The 22,584-nt window shown below is 45.4% G+C and overlaps 1 protein-coding gene across 1 annotated transcript in view; it reads left to right on the top strand.

The window, feature by feature from the left end:
• The first annotated feature begins 18,965 nt into the window (after positions 1–18,965).
• The window catches only part of slitrk2 (SLIT and NTRK-like family, member 2), a 4,272-nt gene continuing 653 nt past the window's right edge, over positions 18,966–22,584 (top strand). The window contains exon 1 of the mRNA XM_030369238.1: positions 18,966–22,584. This exon is cut by the window's right edge and continues 653 nt beyond it. Coding sequence (XP_030225098.1) covers positions 19,658–22,408 — 2,751 coding nt within the window. The 5' untranslated portion in view covers positions 18,966–19,657 and the 3' untranslated portion in view covers positions 22,409–22,584.

Here is a 22,584-nt window from a genome sequence, read left to right as displayed (position 1 = left end):
TCCTCAACAATGACACCTCTGTGAAAAAGGGTCTATTCAATTCAATTGCTGTAGCCATTCACTTGTTTACTCGGGAAATTAGCAGTTATTAATTTCAAAATAGACCTTTCACTGGGATCAAGTAAAATTGTGTGCAAATATCTTCCAATCAAATACAAACAATGTATTGAGATTTTAGGAAGAGTATCCTGATTGGTTGATCAAAATATGTTAAACTATGCTGTGCCTACAATGCAATGCAAGGACTCAAGTCAATAACCAATAGCACTGATTTGACTCAGTACTATTGGCTTGTACCTCCAGGACATTTTACAGGCTGGGACAGCACCGCTGAAAAAAACCCAGTTATAGCTATTTTCTGTGTGTGATTGGTCAATGTCAGCAAGTCTAGTCCAAGGGTCCCAAATGTTTTCATGCTGTGACCCAACTGTGGACATACTTTATAATCCAGGATCAATAGGTACATTCTTGTAGCATGATCAGCGCCATTACTGCTTGGTTCAGGAACGAAGGAATCGATGGTTTGTAAGTAGCTTAACCCCCAGCGATTACTACCCGAGGAGTTCGTATCTTAGGGACTCACCCGCCACTTGATGGTATGGCACTCTTTGTGCACCAACTCTACTTTCCCTCTACTTCTGAGAGATTACAGCAGCAGGCATTGGGGGTTCCACGCATCCCTCCGCCTTGGAAAAAACGGCCCCAAGCCCCTGTTTGATGCCTGACACCGCATGGTCCACGGGACTGGATCTGAAGCCCACTCTCAGGTGAGGTTGGTCATGGTACTGGTATCTCGTAAAAACCTACCGATCTAGGGGTATGCATTGAAATTTGACACGCCATTCATCTTGCGGTAGTCCCAGGACTTAATAGATTGATCGGGGTGTGAATAAGTAGACCAGCCACTACACAAAGTTCTACTCCCCCATTTCCAGCATTTCCTTTAATTCCTCCTGACCAACGTAGTGTTTGTCTTAAGGCAATCTAAACAGATTTGAACTAAAATTCACGCAGGAGGATGTTTGGATCTGGTGGTTAATATGAGCGGTGCGTCCCGGTTTATCAGCAAAACCCTGCTGCTACCCGACGGCCTCTGCCCTCATGAAGAGGAGAAAGATCTAACACAGGGAATGGGGTCGGAGTGTTCACATTTTGTCGACTCCGGTCCCAGCTCCTCCTCCTGGATTACCATCACCAGGTGCACCCCATTCAAGCCTTCCAGGAGATTGAGATGGTAAATCTTTACCAACCCCAGCCACATGTCGGAAATGCTCAATCTCATAGCCAACATCCTGACCTGTCGTATGACGATAAAGGATCCTTGCTACTTTGGCTGCATTTGAGGTGAATGTTGGAAGCAGTCTTTCTAAACCACTCCAAAAATAACACATAAAGTTTGCATAGTGTAGAAGAATGCGGTGCCTTGATCAGTTTGAATGTCTTTCATGATTCCAATTCGGGACATTAGTTGAAACAGCACCTGCGCTACCCTCTTTCAACCTGGGATACCTGGCCGCATTATCCACAATGACAAATCTGCAACCCTGTGAACTGCTGTTGTAACTGACCCAAATTCTGTTTTTGCTTTGAACAAGAGAAAGCCCTGTCAAACCGTTCATTTTTGTTGCTTCATGACGTGTTTGTGCATGGTCTAAGCATTTATTGTCTTATTTCCTGTTTTACTAGCACAAAGCTTCTATTTTGAAGCGTGCGTTTTTGTATTTCCTGTTATCCTGCAGAGTTTTGACTGCAATAATAAGTTGAACAGAGATTCTGTGAAAGCGGCAATATAACTGCAGCTATGCCGACGGTTAAAGATATTTAGCACCCTTCGAAGAGGCACAAGGTTGGTAATACTGTCATACTGTGATATAAAAATGTGGCTTATGTTTAATTTTGTTGGTGAAAACTTTATTGGCACCTGTTAAGTTGAATTGATGCTAGCTTAATGTGATGAAAAGACCGTGAAAACCGAATGTAAAGTAAGCTAACGATTTATTGTTTATGTGTTTTGTAACCAGCTCTTACGTTGGATTTGGGGATTTTTCAATAAATCATAAAACCATCTTTCAAGTGTGAAACCATCTTTCGGGGGAATGCTACAGCTGTCTACTGCTATCAATACTACTTCCTGATCAGATCCATGCCAATCCTCCCGCAGGGGTTCTAAGTTAGAGCTAGTGGGTGCAACAGGGCTTTTGGGGTGACCAGAGGGTTAACTGGCCTTCACGGTGGAAATGCCGGTACCACAGCAGTCTCCTCCTGATGTCCTTCCTATTCACTGTCCTTTGGAGAGCTTTTATAACATTGCACGAGTCCCAACCTGTCGGCTACACTTCCGACTCCCCTCTGTCACAAACCTACTGAGGCAGCCAACGGTAGCGTACTGATAACCCACTGATGCGGCCAAACGCCAATCAGTGCCTTTTACTAGGATACGCGGCAGTCAGGAATTAACTGCAGCCCTTATGCTTTTTCTTTTACTTCACCAGATTTGTGTGCAAATCCCCCTTACTACATTAAGTATCCCCCCCTAGATGCTTCAAACAAAGCTTTCGGTCGATCAAGACTCTGCCGGATCAGGAACAAAAAGGAACTTTAAAGGCCCGGTGGTTCCAACCTGGGTCTAGGAAACAGTGGCGGTGTGCAGAGTGCATGTAAGTGGCTGTTGGTGCGGTTATGGGGTGGGACATGTGCCGTGTCCTGGGGTCTTTTCAGGCTTGAGACCAGTCTGAATGGGGAGGTTGGGTCCTGAAGGCCAGGTAGTTCTCCTCAAGGGGTCTCCAGGTCTTCAGGTCAGTGCCACTAGACCCACCCTCCAACATCTGCCGGCTGGTTTGCTGCTCGAGCCAAAGCCACTGCACCGCGGCGTCAATTAGGTAATTGCCATGGGCGAAGGGGCTTCCCACGTCCGCAATCCTCGGCCCCAGCTTCAACATCGGGGTGCTACCCTGAATGGCAGCCAGCAACCCATGGGCAACCACATGTCGTTGCTGTCCCCTCGATCAACCTCCGGGTGGGCCTCAATGTCGTCCCAGGGGGAAATCTTCTGCAGGGCGGTATGCAATCGCAGGAGCTACACCGCGCCGTTACCATGTCAAAAAATGACAATTACATTTCTCAATGCCTTTTGTCCTTCAATACAGAACTGCACTTTTGGTCTTCTATCTCCATCTTGCAATTTACTATTTATAGAATAAAGGGGAAAAGATAGCATTTCAGAAATCAAGTCAAGTCACTTTTATTTATATAGCACATTTGACAACAACAGGAGTTGACCCAAAGCGCTTTACATTTGCAGAAGTCAGGGTTGGGCAGGACAGTTGTTGAAAGGGGCCCAGGGATACACAGGTCTTGACTAAACAAGAAATGCATAAAATAAGTATAAAATAAGTAGAAATCAGATTAAGTACTTTCTATCCATTAAGCTTTCACAATTCTTTAGGCTCAGAAAATACACCTCTGTTATTGAATTCTTCTGTTCCCTTTAAGACACCTGATGGTGTAACAGACTGGAGAATAAAAAAAAAAAACGTGCATCCAGTTTTGCTAACATTCATCCAACCTCAGAAAAAAGTAAAACCTAAAAAGCAGAAAGGCACAAACGAGGCAAAGAAAACAACCGTGGGTGGGAAAAACAATTCCCCCGAGATAATAGCGTTGGAGAGTACTGAGTAGAAAGGGAAGGGACTGTAGAGATAAGCGCCCTGGGACCGATGGCTGCTTAATTGATGAGGAAACTATTGGCCGTTAAACGTTTCCCTGGCTAAGTCACACGTCCAAATGTGCACGCGGTACATTCTGCTGCTGGCAACTTAATTCCCTGTCATAACCCCCCCCCGGCTGGGCTGTGGGGGCGGAGCCTGATCTGAGCTCCAGATCCTCATTTCGTTGGCATCGCTATAGCTTTTAAAAAATGTTATCTTGCAGTTATATGTACTTGAAGAATGTGTTGATTAATTAAATGAACTCAAATTATTTTTCCATTCACTCATCTTTGTTTTCCATGAAATATATATTTGCCTCCCACATGTTTTAGAAGATTTTGTGATCCCACTACCAATTGTGAAACACATGGCGTAGCATTCCACTTTGACTCAATGCAAACCAGGGCTCAACCAATTAAGGTAAGTAAGCAGCAGGCAGTTGGTTCTTTAACTAACTCCAAATCAAATCCTGAATAATCAATCTCATTCCTTTTTCACTTGCAAACACATTAGCTCAAAAGAGCAAGTTTCTTCTGTTATTTAAGGGTTTTGAGAATTTCCGAGCACTTTGTTAACATAATGAACTAGCAATAAATAAACATCACAACATTGGCATGGTTCCGACTAACCTTGTATCATCAGGAAGTCTGATGGATTTGGAAGCATTTCTCCGGTCATATTTCTGTGCATGATGCAGAAAGAAGAAGACAGCTAATTCCCGCTTCTGCGTGTGTGGGTACCCTATTTTGAGAAAGAGTGGCTGTTGGTTAATCACTGCTGTCTGCCGGAGCGCAAAATTAACCCGCACATCTTCAAATCCATCTGAAAGTTAGGCGTTCCATCTGTCTCTTGTATTTCCTGATTTACAAAAAATTAAATTTCATATCTAATCCACCCACTCGCCTCCACGCCCCAACTCTTATTATCACTGGTGTATCCTAATCCATTAGAAGGTGTTCATAAGTAACTTATTTCAACAACTAAATTGATATAATATAAAAAATGGAAGTATGTTCTTATGAACACTTTTATAATAATAACTTAAAATATAATATTACATATAATAATAATATTATCATTGAATACAATGTAATCATCCAATTTTTGAGTAAAGCCATCTTGGAAAAATAATAATAATAATAATGTTAATTTTTTTTTTTCTTTGGGTATTATTTAAAGGGTCTTTATTTTATTTGGACACAAATCAATTTGCAACAAGCATTACAGATAAATAGAATGTGTGGGGTGATTCATTAGAGGTTTAATTTGGTGATTAAATAAAGATTGTTTACAAAATATGTTATTAAATAGAACGCTAAGGGTCAAATTAATCAAGAAGATGGCAGTGAGGGATGCCAATTTCCTCAATACACTAAAGATCAAGAAGCAAACCTGCCTTAGTATTGTGATATAATACATGTTCTCTCAGTCACTGGTACCATATCCACACAAAAAAATGTTATCCATGCCGTTTTTAGAATTGCATTGTTTTTTAATAACAATGCAAACAAACAACAAACTCTAATGTATCATAGCCCTTTAAATCGGCCCACTATTCTGCTTTGACTTCTCCAGATAGACTCGAGTCTCAAGCAGTCTCGAGTAAGTCAAGTCATAACAGGTGAGTCGATTCAAGTTACACTTCTCGATTTTCGCAACTCGAGTCCGGCATGAGAGCGAGTCTCAAGTCTCCAGCTTTCTAACGAGGTAATGGAATTGCAATTAATGCACGTAAAAATTGTATTCCTGCTTATCAACTTCCTTTCCCACTCTCAGACTGTACTGTGTACATTGCTTTCCTATACCCTCGTTCACATACCGGCTTATATGCAGCTGGGGTCACAGCCTTTAAATAACAGTTGTGCGTGAGCTTGATTCATGCACAACTCTATGAACCCAAGCTTAACTAAGACTCACCTTGACTGACTCAGCAAGCCAATGTATCAAAAGCAAAAAAAAAAAAAAGTCCAAAAGTAAACTTTTTTGTGCTGAGTGAGAAGAACAACACCCCCACAAGCCTTATAGTTGGAAAGCTAATATGTAACACAGAGGTTATACTGTATCTAGCAATGCTCTTTTACTTTGCTGAAAAACAGAATTTATTTATTTGCCTTCGCTTGAATCTGTCACAAGACATGTCCCCTTGCTGGACTGGCTACCACTGATTTATTTACCTTGATTGAATGTGACTTTGACCTTTAATTTTGAAAACAAGGGAAAGAAGATTTGGAAGACCCATAGGACTGAGACAATGTCATTATCAATCACTCTCCACATTGAGTCCTATAAGCTTACCTTTCTCCCCTTCATGTGTCGATCTCTCAGAATCGAACAGAGCTTTATTACCATGCAGGTTTGCCCTCCAAGGTTTCCTGGGAGATTGTAAAAAAGGCTTAACCCTAAAATGGTGTACCCCATGTACCTCACCAAACAGCTATAAACTTCAACATTTTGCACGGATGAAGTTACTTAAAAAGGGTACCTTCTTGTACCAAGAAGAATATTGCAGCATCAAACTGTGCTATAAATTAAGTCTCATTATGCAGTTTGGTAAGCAAGAATAATATAGCTAAATGAGCTTAGACAGCATAAAACCCATTTCTCTTTAAATAATTGGCTCAGTGCAAATAGTCAACTTCATCTGTGCAGCATTTGGGTGTTCTAGGCTTTTGTTAAGATACATTAAACCTTGTTTAGGCAGTTTCTTCCCAGATTTCTTTCCGATATATATCTGTTGCAGCTTCTACTGCGGACAGCTTTTGTTTGGGTGCACTTGGAATACACGATGAGGGGCGACCCCCTTCCAGGCCGGCTACCTGGCTGACCTGCTTCTTCACATGACTGGAGAAAAGGTTACCGCACCACTAATTGGGTTCAGCCAGTGCTGAATGCAGTTCCATGCCCAAATAGTTACTCACAAACAAAACAACACGAGTGAGGTTTGGCTGTCAATAAAAAAGGTAAATTATCCTAAAACAACATTTCACGAACATCTAAATAGGGTGATTTTAAGGAGGTCGAATCGCAAATCTTCATCAGAGCTTTCCAAAAGCCCATAAAAATACGATGAGGGGGTTCAGTCTCGAGTTCAATTGGATGCATCTATAATACCTATCAAAACCCACGCGACACTAAATACAGATAAAGAGAGAAAGAGAGAGAAAGAGGTGATGAGAGACAGCAAGAAAGAGAGCATGGGGACCTGAGATTACTTTCTCATGTCATTTCTCTGTGCCTCTGTCGATGGCAATGCCAATGCCTGCCACAGTAGTCTTTATTCACATCACTAACAAACACAAAGACACATAATAAACACTAAAAACAGTGAAATGACAAGAGACCCCCGCTCACAATCAAAGTTTGGACTACTAAAGAAAAGTAAGCATGTAGACCTACATAGAGACCTTAACACACAACGGCTGATCATCTGAGATACATTTCTCTCACTTCCTATTTGTAGCATTTGAATGTATTCATGGAATACAAATACAGAGAGAGAGAGAGAGAGAGAGAGAGAGAGAGAGAGAGAGAGAGAGAGAGAGAGAGACAGAGAGACAGAGAGAGAGAGAGAGAGAGAGAGAGAGAGAGAGAGAGAGAGTAAGTAACTACAGCAGATTGATGTAAAGTGAGATTTTGATCCATTACTCATTCAGTCCCTACAGCGAGGAAATCTCTCTCTCTGTCTCGCTCTCTCTCTCTTGCTTACACGACACACACGCTCTCACACCCACACAAACACAAACACACACACACACACACACACACACACACACACACACACACACAGTGTGAGGCTCAGCTCTTTTCAGAGTTGGCCACCCCGAGAGGCCATTCATCACCCCTGGCTGTGGAAGTAACCGCAGGACCCCGTAAGTTATGGGGCTCAAGATATAGCTGACACGTGATCGGAGGCACACACAGCAAGTAACACATACGCCAAGGCACGCACACACAGACACGTGGCCACAAACACACACACACACACACACACACACACACACACACACACACACACACACACACACACACACACACACACACATACACACACACACACACACACACACACACACACACACACACACACACACACACACACACACACACACTCAGAAGGGCTGCTTGGCTGTTGGTCATAATTCATCACCCTTGCAACAGAACAATCCCAGAGACCCCACAAGTTACAACTTGAGCTATAGCTGACACTCAAACGCACACACACACACACACACACACACACACACACACACACACACACACACACACACACACACACACACACACACACACACACATAGTGTTGGTCAAAGCCACTATTTATCAAAAGCAGGTACAGCCACCCCTGGACTCTGCAACTACCACATGAGATATACTGAGGCTGGCACGTGTCTCAGTGTGTGTGTGCGCGCACACCCGCGCGCTTGGGCAATAGGGGAAGTGGGTCCGTATGTCTTTTGCTAGGGTCACACAATTCATCACTCAGCTCCTCCAGCCAATGTATTACTGGACAGCCACAAGTTCCTGTGTGTGTGTGTGTGTGTGTGTGTGTGTGTGTGTGTGTGTGTGTGTGTGTGTGTGTGTGTGTGTGTGTGTGTGTGTGTGTGTGTGTGTGTGTGTGTGTGTTTGCGCGCAAACACATACACACCACGCACACACACACACACACTGGTGTGTGTGTGTGTCTGGTCGAGTGAGTCTTCCAGCTTCTAGCCACTGGCTCAGAACCCAAACGCTGGCCCCGCTCCTGAAGTCCTCCAGAGGTTGGATGGTTTCAAGCCGGCTTGCTCGATGACGGATGAGTGGTCGCACTGTACAGCATTGACCGCAAGTCCATGTTTGATCCTTTTCCCTCTTCGCAGGTTCTACACCCAACAGTCCTCCTTGCTCATGATGTGCACCAGGCGCCTCTTGGTGTACGTCGCCATGGCGACGGAGGCGTGGTCGAGCTGGACTGCGGACATCATCAAGGGTTGGTCCTATTCTGTTTGGCACCAGGCTGAGGAGGCTGACATTTGTCCTTACTCATGAGGTCTTCAAGGGCCCTATTTGTGGACGGTCTCTAGGCAGTTGCCTTGGTGACGGAGGCGTGGTTGCACTTGACTGTGAAGACCAATGATCCATGATTGGCTTTGCACGGCCAACACTCATTGCAGCCGCGTTAAGCTACATGAAGCACCCCTTAACAGGCCTCATTTTTGTTTGGCTGGTGCCACCGAACTCTTTGCTGTTACAGGCCACGTCTACATCCATAAACCGGCCTCTGGTGGTAGCAACTGTGGTGCTCTCTGGGTGTCTTAGCTGTCCATGTCAGGTTTAGCTGAACTGACCGCCTGGAACGAACTGCATTGAGAAGGTAAAACACAATGCTATCGTGTTTGATACCTGCTATGAAAGTCAAGACAGCCACAGTGACGGTAGCATCACTTTGGTAGAATCCCGAACTTGAATGTGAGGCCTAAGATGTCTTGGATGGGCTATTATATGGGACATTTCAAACAGAAAGAATGGAACTCTCAACAACACAGCATAGCATCAACATAACAGGGTTATCCAGAGAATACTAGTGTGTATCAATATCCATGTTAGTCAGAAGACATTTCCTTACTTTCCACTGCTGTGTCTGTGACTGATTGATTCTCTTGAGTCTTTGCAACCTCTAGAATGAAAAAGTTGAACGAAAGAAATTAGAAAGCTTAGCTTAGTGATGCACAAGGCAGATTGGTACCAATATATCTGCAAAACAGCAGTAATTGGTCCTGATTATCCAGAAATATTAAATCCCTGACTTAATGCATGCAGAATAGTGTTTCCATACTGTCGCATATTGCTAAACTTACCAATGACAATCATTAAACCTTCATCATCTAAAGTTTTATACCAGAAACACAAAATATATATTGTAATGTAAACTATTTTAATTATAACTAATAATATGAAAATATTATACCTGTGAAACAAATGGTTATGTCTCTAAGGAGGAAATGTATTTGAATCTTTTCTGAGTTATCTTCTAATAACACAGAAAGCGTTGACCTATAATACTGTATATTTCCTATGATTCTAATGTCCTGGGAATCCATCAACTCACAGGAGGAAACGCTTTCAGCGCTGAACACCGAGGTCGCTGAGGTGTGTGTCTGTGTGTGTTTATGCATGCGCATGTATTTTATGTTGCTCAAGTTGTATTTCCAAACTAATGAGCACTGCTTTCCTTTGGGACACAAACACGTGTGTTTGCGCACAAACACACAATCATACACACAAACACACACACACACACTCAGGCTTATACACACAGTTCATGGGTCATAAAGTGCTGCTCTTCACCCGGAGCTGTCAACGATCCTGAAAATATGAAATACCCCCCGCCCCGCACACACGGACCCATCCTGCTCCTCCACACACACACACACACACACACACACACACACACACACACACACATGCACTGGTGACGCCCACCTCCCGTTCAGGTGACCATGGGACGTTGAATTTATTGCACTGTGATTGCTCAGAGGCCCCTGGCCAGTGAGTGGACGTGTGGAAGGGTCCGGGGGGGGGGAACTGGACTAGGTGGGGGCTGGGTAGGTGGACATTTGGATGTGGGCGGGGGGGAGCTTGAGCTGAGCAGAGGCGACAGCCTGTGTTGACACTGCGGGGGAAATGTACTCTGCAAGTGACACGCATGATGCCAAAACACAGAAGAAACGTGAGCAGTTTGAAGACCATGAGGCCAAATTATATTCAATTCAATTAAATTCAACAGGTTCCATAAAATTCAGCATATGATCAAATGGATGTGCTGTGAAGTTATAAATGATTATGGCCTCGCCTTTTGCCTTAATGCTGAAAGCATTACGAGAGTTGAGACACATTTAGCTAGCTTTCCAGGATATAGTTTGTAGTGCATGTTACTATTTTATGACATCAACAGCAGATCCAATAAAGACAAATTGGGGATAAACTTGACTGACTTTATTTTACTGAATGTAATCGCTCAGTTCATTTAAAGTTGACGGTGTTATGCGGCTGATCAACAGGCTCGTCGGGGCAAAGCCCTCTGGCCGTGTTCCGCGATAGCAGGACTTCTTGCTCTGCAGGACGTGGGAGAGATGTATGCTGGGAATCAAAAAAACAAGCTTTTCTCAAGCTCCCTGCAGAAGCAACGTCCAGCAGTAGCTCCTTGGAGCTGTTCCTCTAACCCCTGCCTAGCTCCCAAACAACCTCAGCTAACTTCAAAACCTGCCCGAGCAGCTGAGTTGTTTTCGCAGCTAAATCCCCGTAGATCTAGAGATAAGTCCAGTCAACGGCAGCCTCTCGGATCGAACTAACTGATACGTTGAACGCTTGGTTCCATGTATCATGTCATGACCAAAACAATTTGGATTTATTCATTGACTTCTTGATTTTCAACAAAAGTTCTCGGATATCTCCGACCTGACGGATCATATACTTGATAACGTTTTTCTAATTTTTGTGCTTTGCTTTTATGTGGAGAATGCAGCATGCGGTATCAGGATGTTTCTACTGACACTGCAGGGTGGGACGGAGACTTAATGAAAATATTCTCCCTGGAAAATCCTTAAGGCTCCACACACACGCGCGCGCGCACACACACACACACACACACACACACACACACACACACACACACACAGGGCCGTCGGACTGCGGGGACAAAGGGGACAGTTGTGGGGGGGCCCAAGGCCGAGGGGGGGCCCATGACCAAAAAAAAAAAAAAAAAAAAAAAAATTATCTTACCTTCCCCCCCCCCCCCCCCCCCCCCCCCCCCCCCCCCCGTCAACAATCGTTCCGGACCCCCGCCCCCCCCCCCCCCGTCAACAATCATTCCGGCCCCCCCCCCCCGTCAACAATCGTTCCGCACCCCCCCCCCCCCCCCCGTCAACAATCTGGCGCAGGGGGTCCATCAGTACCGATAGTATAGGGGCCCAGGATTTGGTGCTACGGCCCTGCACACACACACACACACACACACACACACACACACACACACACACACACACACACACACACACACACACACACACACACACACACACACACACACAAAACGTAGTAGGTTGAGCAAATGCTTTCCTAAACCTTTACCCCAGTTCTGGATGAGGGACAGAGCATAGGATAAGTTATCGTCGTAACTGTTGTTTTATTTTCCTTCATTTATTTCTCGGGGAAAGATTGATTGGATGACATTTCAGCTTTATTAAACAGCGATATCGCAGCAAACCCCAAAGAGGAGGTTGTAAATCTTTTCAATGATGAAAACATAGTGTTCAAGGTACGTGGGCCTCATGACTGGTATGGATTTAGAGAGAGAGGGAGAGGGAGAGAGAGGCAGAGGGAGCGAGAGAGAGAGAGAGAGGGAGAGAGAGAGAATTGATATATATATACACACACTCTCGTGCAATCCATATAATCCATATCTATATACCTACCAAGTCTTCCTGGTAGCACTTTAGAATGAATGCGACTTTGAAGCATGAAATTTAAGTAGTAAGGTGAATAGTGTATTTCTAATTTCTAAGTATTGCATAAGTAAGCAATTCATAAGTCATAAATTATGAATAAGATGACAAGATACTGGTTAACAAGATTATTTATTAAGCGTAATTGAATGATTAATAAACTATTCACAATGTTTGAACAATGCTGTATAAATACTGACAGATACTGAATGTCTTTTTTCTTTCTTATGAGCTTATCTGAAGTGAGGACAAGCCTTTATAAAGCATTTATTAAGCCTTACTAAGCATTTATAAATGACATGCAAAGGCTCAATTGATTGATTCAGGTATTAGAAGGCAATGGTCAAGACTTTTGGGTGAGCTCATATCCATTTATGAATGACATATTAATTTAGGAATATAACTAATTGTAATGTAAAAAATTAAAACTTCCAACCTGATCAAATCAGGGGCAGAATCACCCACGCTGTGTCACTGCACAAGTGAGAGGCTGTTGATGCAGTTATGATATGGTCCAAATTACAATTCACATGACTTAGATTCCAAAGTGTCCATAGGTTTCCAAGGAGATCGTCTTGGCGGGACTTGAACCAAGCTGTGCAGTACTTGTAATTGACAATACAATTAACATGCCATTGTTATGTTTGTAAAGTAACCTTTCCATTGAAAAACCCTCACTCCATCAACTACCGTGCTATTACCTGCTCCACCACGACCCCAGCTATGATCTTGTCTTATGCTTATAAAAGACATTTCCATTCACACCACAGATGATCGTTTCAGGGTAAAGGTGCACACAATACAATTTGTTCACAGCTTGCCAGAAATACAGCTTCCTGATGGAGCCATGAGAAGGCTGAGTGCTAAACATGGTGAAACAATCCTGCCTGAGGTACACTTCAATGGAGGGCTGTGTAAAGCATATTGGTGATTCATTTAATAATGAGGGACAGGTGCCAGTGATCAGTAGGTCTTTATTGCAAGTGTTTTGTTTAAACATTTGAATTTAGCCTCAGCGAGCAGACAAATGATGTTTCACGTCAAAACAACCAAACAAACAGCTGTCACCCTAAAATGCCCTTTTATTGCACTCACAGAGTAATGTTGTGTGTAGAGGGAATTCAATTTACTTAATCGTCTTTGCAGATGTGAGAATTGTACATCATAGTATTCTCCATAACAGAACATTGGATATTTGACTGGAGGAAGATTAAACTTTAATGAACAGATGCCACAGTTCTTACCAATACAATCACTTTTCCGTCAAATAATGCACAAATATTTCTTTCAAACTTTCTTTCAAGCATATAGATTGTAGGTTTTGTGCCATGTGCTGCTGTCTTTTTTACAATCTGCATGCTGAAAAAGAGGTTCAGAAATAACTTTTGTGTAGCTCGCTGTTGACACTGGCTCTCTCGAGCAGATGTAAAATTAAACCTTCTATTAGGCTATAATAAGTGTTACATACGCTTTGTTGCATCTTGACTTTAATGGCTAATCATGCAGTGGTTTGTCAAGCAGTAAAGTAAAACAAACCACAACATCAGAGGGGGAAGCCACAGGCCCATGTCACATTAGATCTGATGTGCATAGGTTGGCACACTGTCCATTTGGTTTAGTGTGAACCCAAATATTACAGGATTGGTATATTGTTATTGTACACGGTTATTGAATTTGTAGAATTAATTTCAAGAAACAATTAACACACATTTTTGGTGTGTTTTTTTCCAATACTGTAAGCTGTGATCAACAGATGCACCTCGATAAATAAGAAGATTAATGTATTTTTACAACAAAATAGAGAAACACTGCAGTTGAATAATACAGCTCAAAACACACTAAAGAGGCAAATCACATGGTTTTATTAAGCAGTCCCAAACGAGAAACAAAGTTCAGTTCAGTTTAATCAATGTCCTTCAAATTCCTTCAAACAAAAATTTCTTCAAATTACGACTAGATATACAAAAACATTCAAATTAAAGTTAAAACGGAAAAGTCCCCTCAGAGGATTTCAAAAAAATATTGTCTGCTCACACATTCTAATAAACCGAACAGCAAACCCCACAGAAGAAGACAAAATGAAACATAATCAATATCTAATAAAAGTGGGTGGATATCTGTGTCACGAGAGGAGATGGAGTCAATCCAGAGGTTAGCAGTCAAGAGTTGATCAAGTCAATACAATTCACGAGAAGACAAGCTTTAAAAAGAAAAAAAAAACACAAGGAAAGAAATATCTTGCGTCAGCAAAAACGATTCCTGATCCAAACCCACTGGCTGTGTACCAATTAGGCAACCTTGGCCTTCTTCTGCGATATTTAAGCACTACAGAAATGTGAGTATTCACATCTAGTTCCCCATCATGCATTGCTTTATTTACACCCTTGTGCACCCTCAGTGTACAACTAAGTGTACAACAAATCCGTACTTATTTCTGCACCGTTTCCGTTGATGCATAGGATTTCTTGTTGTGTTATTTATGCAAATGAGCTGTCAGGGAGGGACACCGAGCAGGTGTCGTGTCGGCTTGTTTGTGGAACATACACACGTCACATCGATCGACCGGTATATGATTGTGTCCAAAATCAACCTGTAGTTATTCCCTAAATAGTGTAGGACCTACCATGGAGGAGATTAGGGAAGAAGTGAAACAAGTCAAACACTGCTTCCTCCCTCCCACTCTCTCTCCACACAAACTCAAAGTTACCTCAACTACAGGTCCCTTATGCCCCTCCCAAGACACGATACTTACCCAGTCACGTGATTTCCACACGTTTTTATTCTCAAGTGGCACTAATAAACAAAGTTCAATATTTTAGGTTAGCCTTGCAAGGAACTGTAACGTTAAAAACACTTCATATATTTAAGTTTTGATACATTTAGATTTAAAAATGCATTCCTCATAAGACGTCAGTGTTAGTAGTAACCTTAAAAGGATGAATAATTGTCATTCTAAAAGCATCTCAGCATATTCGTTCATCTGCTATCCATTCCTGGGAGGAGGTATCCCTCTTTCGCTCTTTATTTAGTCTCTTCCCAAAGCTTCTTCCTTGATAATCAGGGGAGTTTTACCGTACTCTTTTGGGGGGCTGGGGTTATGGGGGGGTGGCCTGCGACTTGACTGGACTTAACACGTTGAACCACAACAGCTGAACTGGGATACACAACCTTAGCCTGAATGCTTGGCAGCACCCAGCTGCATTCCCCCTCTCTCTCCTTTACATTGGCAAAAAATCCAGCATTGACTTAGTGTGTGTGAGGATTAAGGCGTCATGCGTCCCCACGTCGATCTCATTAGGATGATCAAACAGAGGCGGGGGGGGGGGGGGGGGGGGGGTGGGAGTCACACCTCTCATCTCCGCGACCGAGACTAGCTGCTGCCCTCATTCCTGTGCACTTCATTCACTCTTTCCTCATGAATTACTACTTTTTTACATATTTTATTTGAAGATGTGCTCTATGAAAACTACTTAAGCTCTCATGTGTGTCTGCAGGCATGCCTGATCCTGCCTGACACTGTCTTCATCGGCCTATAGCCTCCTCCAAAGGGCCATACTCTACCTGTGTGTGTGTGTGTGTGTGTGTGTGTGTGTGTGTGTGTGTGTGTGTGTGTGTGTGTGTGTGCGTCGTGCGTGCTTGCGTGCGTGCGTGCGTGCGTGTGATAGTTTATTATAGAGGGAGGGAGAGAGAAAGAGTAAGGGATAGAGCAGAGAGAGTCTGCATATATTTTTGGCGTGTCAAGACTCAAATCAGCTTGATATTATGGACCACGAAGAACCCTTAATGCCACATAAACTGACTTGAAGTAAGTGGCCCTTTAAAATGTCTCTAAAGAGCGGGATGGGGTGTATTTTACCTGATGTACTTTTTTAACTATCATCGCTGCTTATCATGCTGGGCCCTCCTCTTATGCAGGTCTTTTTCTGCAACCCTTCAAAATGTTTACGAGACCCGACGGCAGCAAAGACCAGCAGATAGGAGCGGACAACAGGGCTAATTTGAGACCCGTCGAGGTGTTGTGTCAGCTCCGTGCATCGGCGAAAAGAAGTCGCTGTGATGGAAAACCCTGGGCAAAGCACTGTTTCCGTGGCAATGAAACAAGGCATGCAGACTACAGTATGCTACCACCCGAGCCAAAGCACACTTCTCCCACCTCCTTCCTCGCCCTCCTACACCCCCTCAAAACCAAAAGGGCATCGGAGTATTCAAAATAAATACTGATCAATAAGCCGCCGTGGTACTCTGGCTCCGGTCGAGGCTGTAGCGGATGGGTTCCCTGGTGGGGAGGGAGGCTGAAGGGCTCACGGTTCCGGCCCAGCCAGGCCGTCTGACGGAGCATTAAGGGATTTATTGACGGCCGGCGTCAGCAAGGTGAGCTGCAGTAAGCACATTTTTTGAACTGCGCCACGTTCTCAAGAGGATCTCCTCCTCTGACTGGTATACACAGCAAAGCATACGGCCGTCTAGCATAGTAAAGGGCAGCCGAGTTTACCCTCTCCAGAACATCTGCCTTCGAAACGCTAGGGACGGCTGCCACCGAGTTTGTGGTCGTTCGGTGTGATTCGGTGCTTCATGTGTACGACGTGATCCGTTCACGTCAACCCATGAAAATACATGAAGGCAGGGAACATTTCTGGGTCATTTTAAGCCAACAGTTTTTAAACGGAGTGAATGGGCTGTTATATATGCACTTGTTGTATGTTGCTAAGTACGTAGGCCTACTTAATGAATGTTTGTACGTCCTGGTACTTATTTTATGTTGTACGTCCTGGCAATTAAAAACAGCACTTAGCTTTGTGTAGCATCTTATCCTCGCTATCTTTGTTGTGTACGAGGAATGGATAGACCTAGCCATTATAAGTGCTTGGCAATTATAATTGCTATTGCTATGAATATCTTTACTGTACCGACTGCGATATATTTGTTTCTCTGTCTTCTGACAAATGTACTTATGTCAATCACTCCAGATAATAGCGTCTGCTAATTGCCCTAAGTGTATGTAATTGTAAATACCAGAAGTTTGATTCTTTAAGCTAAAAAAAAGAGATTTCTAGAATGGCTTTTGATTAGCTGTGCACCTTGCTTGAGCGAGTGTGAGAGCCCGAACAGCCCCTTTTTCCCGACCTGATTAAGGTCTAAACCCCACATCTAAGGACTGCACCTATTGTTAACCTTGTTATTTGTTATTTATTTAATTAATCTTTCGATGACTTCAGGGACCCTGCACATTTGGCACATTTATATTTATACTTATATTTATATTATACCTCATATTTCATCATTTATTTATTGATTTATTTATTTATTTTCGCAATTCTCTTTTCCCACTGTACTGCTGGTCACCTGTGAATTTCCCCCAAGGGGGATTAATAAAGGACTATCTTATCTTATCTTATATGGTTCAGGCAATGTTTGACATCGGCAAAAAGCCCCTGCTCACATGAACCCTCATCCACTTTTCTCAAACCAAGTTTTTCTTCTTGGAGTTCCCTGACCCTTTAACATCTACTAGATGCCCGATAAGCCTTTTTTGTTTGCATTCCAATGCTGATGATTATGTCGGAGGAGCAGAGTCAGAATTAAGCTATCAGACCGCAGGCCGCCTCAGTGAGTGTGTTCCAGCGTCCTTGTACATCAACTTCATTGGTATTGAACAAATCTGTGGAAAGAGAATGAGGTGTGAACCAGTGACGCGGATAAACCTGGCTTACTGTCAGTGATATGAAGTGTATTCTGAGGTCTGAGGCTGAGCGATCTGCCAGAACTACTAATATAAATGAGAATAAACACTACCACTACCTCGTCAGAAATAAAGCAAATGGATGAATCATCAGCAGTTGTCAATCGCATATATATTATAGGACTATATAGCAACACAGACAGTATACACAATATATATGAATCCAAGGACAGTATATGCAATATATACATATAGAGATGTGCAATCATTCACAATATTTGTCAAATCATAACACACCCACCCCCACACACAAACTGTGTTACTCAATATTCAATAGGGATCAAGGTTGTTCACTATCACAAATAAATAAAGCCCACATGATTTTACCCATAAGACTCACAATTATATGAACGTTTGGATGTATATACATGTGAGTGTACAGGCAGTGGATTTCAGAAGATATAGCAGTAGAAATACAGATTGATATTGGAGGCAGAAAGAAATAAGAAATAATGTCGGGAAAGAAAAGCATCTTATTCCTCCGCCTAGTGGCGTCATGCGTAAAAACCAACCTTCCCAACAGCAACGCAGTCGCCTGGAGATTTAAGTTGAGATTTGAAAAGGATCAGTTCATCTAGACTTGCATATGTGCCAATAGGATAACGTAAAGGGCTGCCACGAAAACATGCACCTCCCGGCGTGGTTTGGAGATCGCCTACCTGATATAAATATCCATTATGCTTAAATAGTCGCCGGTGAAGCTCAATCTCCATGATTATATTTAGAATTGAAATGCGGGAAATATAATATTGAAACTTTCAATAAATGCAGTTTAGGAAATTCATCTAGTCTCTATTCTACCGTTTGCTGGCTATACCGGTGATGTAACATCTTTCTGTGTCTCTCCCTAACTCTCTCCTTCTCTCTCTCTCCTTCTCTCTCTCTCTCTCTCTCTCTCTCTCTCTCTCTCTCTCTCTCTCTCTCTCTCTCTCTCTCTCTCTCTCTCTCTCTCTCTCCCACACACACACACACACACACGCACGCATGCGCGCGCGCACGCAGAAGGGCAGGCAGTGGCAGACGTTCGGAAGAGCGCGCAGTGTGAGGAGCGGAGCGGTGACTGCAGCAGCTGTAGAATGCCTCAGCTCCGGGAGTGCATCCCGATATCTTCCTCGCTCTCTCAGTCCACCGCACCACGACTCCTCTTCTTTCGGAGAAAAGGCACCGCGCGTCGGGGTGCGTCTTTGCGCATGATTCCTGGATTTTTAAAAGTAATTTTTGCGGACTAAAATTGTGCGGGTTTTTTGGTTTGTTTTTTTACTGTTCAAAGAAAGGATTTCTCGCTTTCAGCAGTCCGGTTCCATGAGTGAGTATTTGGCAGAGATCCATGTGATAACATGCTGAAAGCATAAGGCGAGCGGTCTGTGAATCTCAACGGGAGCTGCGGTCGGCTGCTCTCCGCCCGGACTCTGCGGCTTGGATGTGCAGATGCGACCCAGCACATCGCAGGAACCATCGCTTCCGGACGCTTTAGGACAGTCTGTTTTTTTGTTGATTGTAATTCAATTTTTTTTATTCCGAGCATCGTTTGGATTTAAGGTGAAGGTCATCGGAAAGATGTGCGCCGTTTCTGTGCGTCATGACACTATTTAAAGCACATTAACGCCTGTTTGCGTCTGCCTGCGCGTCTTCACCCAGAAATGTGCCGTCCCGTTCTCTGGTGAGGACTCACGTAGAACAAGTTAAATGCTGGATCTACTTCTCAGCCACCTTTTTTGGTTGTAAAAATGCTGAACGGCGTTCTTCTACTGAGCGTCCTCACTGTCTCCACTCTGTCCTCCTCCAAGACGGAGAGCCGCAAAACTTCGGCTTCCAAAGACATCTGCAAAAATCGCTGTCCCTGTGAAGAGAGGGAAAACCTTTTAAACATCAACTGTGAGAATAAAGGCTTTACGACGGTCAGTCTGTTTCAAGCACCCCCGAATAAAATCTCCCAGCTTTTCCTCAACGGCAACTTTCTCTCTCGGCTCCACGCCAACGAGTTTGTCCATTATGGGAATGTCACGTCGCTGCACCTGGGAAACAACGGCCTGCAGGACATCCGCACGGGGGCTTTTAACGGACTCCGGTACCTGAAGAGACTTCATCTGAATAACAACAACTTGGAGGTCATTAAAGAGGACACGTTCGCAGGACTGGAGAGCTTGGAGTATTTGCAGGCTGACTATAATTACATCAGCGCCATCGAGCCCGGCGCCTTCAGTAAACTGAACAAACTCAAAGTGCTCATTCTCAACGATAACCTGCTGCTGTCGTTGCCCACCAATGTGTTCCGTTTTGTGCTCCTCACACACTTGGATTTACGTGGCAACAGGCTTAAGACGCTGCCGTTCGCCGGGGTTTTGGAGCATATCGGTGGGATCATGGAAATCCAGCTGGAGGAGAACCCATGGAACTGTACCTGCGATTTAATTCCCCTCAAGTCTTGGCTGGACACTATTTCCGTGTTTGTGGGCGACATCGTGTGTGAAACGCCGTTCCGGCTGCACGGTAAGGATATTACTCAGCTTATCAAGCAGGATCTGTGTCCACGTAGGAACGCCGGGGAGCGCGTTATCCACCCCCCCTCCGACTCACACATCCAAGGGGGGCCGCCCCCCCCCACCTTCCTACCGGGCATGATTACCCCCACCCGCATCCCTAAAGCCTCCCGCCCCCCTAAGATGCGCCACAGGCCCACCCCGCGCGTCAACTCAAAGGACAAACACGTCTTTGGGCCCATCATGGTGTACCAGACGCGCTCACCCGTGCCAATGCTGTGCCCCAGCGTGTGCGTTTGCACGTCCCAGAACCCCGAGAGCGGCTTAAACATCAACTGCCAGGAGCGGAAGTTGCATAACATTAGCGAGCTGAACCCCAAGCCCTCCTACCCAAAGAAGCTCCATCTCACCGGTAATTACTTGCAAGTGATCTACAGGAACGACTTGACCGAATACAGTTCCCTTGAACTGCTGCACCTGGGCAACAACAGGATCGCCGTGATCCAGCAGGGGGCCTTCGAGAACCTGACCAACCTGAGGCGGTTGTACCTGAACGGGAACTACATCGAGTCCCTCTCGCACTCGCTCTTCGTGGGCCTGCAGTCGCTGCAGTATCTGTACCTGGAGTACAACATCATCAAGGAGATCCTCCCGCAGACCTTCAACGACCTGCACAACCTGCAGCTGCTCTTCCTCAACAACAACCTGCTGCGCGCCCTTCCCGACAGCGTGTTCGGGGGCACCATGCTGACCCGCCTCAACCTGAGGAACAACCACTTCTCCCGGCTCCCGGTGCGCGGCGTGCTGGACCAGCTGTCGGCCTTCATCCAGATCGACCTGCAGGAGAACCCGTGGGACTGCACGTGCGACCTCGTGGCGCTCAAGAACTGGATGGAGCTGTCGAGCACCAGCGTGGTGGTCAACGAGATCACGTGCGACTCGCCGTCCAAGCACGCCGGCCGCCTGCTGCGCTCGCTGCGCAACGAGGCCATCTGCCCCGAGCCCAGCGAGACGTTGCCCACCCCTCAACAGCAGCCCCCCACCCGGGAGCCCACAGCGCTCAGCCCCGGGACGGAGGCGCCCCCCGCCGCCGCCGCCGCCGCCGCCGCCGCCGCCGGCTCCTCCCCTTCCTCCTCCTCCTCCTCCTCCACCACCTCCGCCTCCACCTACAGCCCGCCCCCCCCCACCGAGTCCCACCTCTACCCCCCGGAGCTGCACCCCGAGGTGCCGCTGTCGGTGCTGATCCTGGGCCTCCTGGTGGTCTTCATCCTCTCCGTGTGCTTCGGCGCCGGCCTCTTCGTCTTCGTGCTGAAGCGGCGCAAGGGGATGGAGCACGTCCCGGCGGGCGGCAACAACCTGGACCTCAACTCCTTCCAGGTGCAGTACGGCTCGTACGCCGCCGAGCCCGCCCCGGACAAGAGCTCCGAGAGCCACGTCTACAACTACATCCCGCCGCCCATGGGCTCCATGTGCCAAAACCCCATCTACATGCAGAAGGACGGCGAGCAGGTGGCGTTCTACCGCAACCTGAAGGAGCTCAGCTTCGGCCCGCTGGACGCCAAGAAGGACGAGCGTCTGGCGCGCAGCCCCGGGGCCTACGCCATCAGCACGGTGGATTTTATGGACAAGTCGCTGGCCCAGTGCGGCGTGGCGGTCGCCCCGGAGCCCCCGGAGCTGCTGTACCAGAACTTAGCGGAGAGGTCCCACAAGGAGCTCCCCGCCGCCGGCGGCTTGCCTCCGTTCAGCTACAACTTTTGCACTTTACCCAAGAGGCCGTGCATCGTGCCGCCGTACGAGGCGGCGTCGGTGCGGCGGCTCCCGGCGAACCAGGAGCGCCTGAACAAAACTGTGCTGTACGGCACCCCCAGGAAATACTACGGTGCCGAGCAGCCCTCCAAAAACAACGACCACCCCCTCCTGCTACCCGGGAAGCTAAAAACAGACCAGCCCGACTACCTGGAGGTGCTGGAGAAGCATACCGCGATGAGCCAACTGTAAGATAACGGGAGTTAAACCCCTTTTGCAACATCGAATATCCACGCGGTTACTGTATTCATAGGCTTAACTATATATCTATCAATCTCTCTGTGTTTGATCCCACATGATTGACTGGAAGCTAGTTCGAGACTTTTGATGACTTTTTTTCTTCCCCTTTTTCCTCCTTTATTTTCAAA

Source organism: Gadus morhua, chromosome 10, assembly GCF_902167405.1.
Source record: "Gadus morhua chromosome 10, gadMor3.0, whole genome shotgun sequence".
NCBI lineage: Eukaryota > Metazoa > Chordata > Actinopteri > Gadiformes > Gadidae > Gadus > Gadus morhua.
This window is presented reverse-complemented; position numbering and strand designations above follow the sequence as displayed.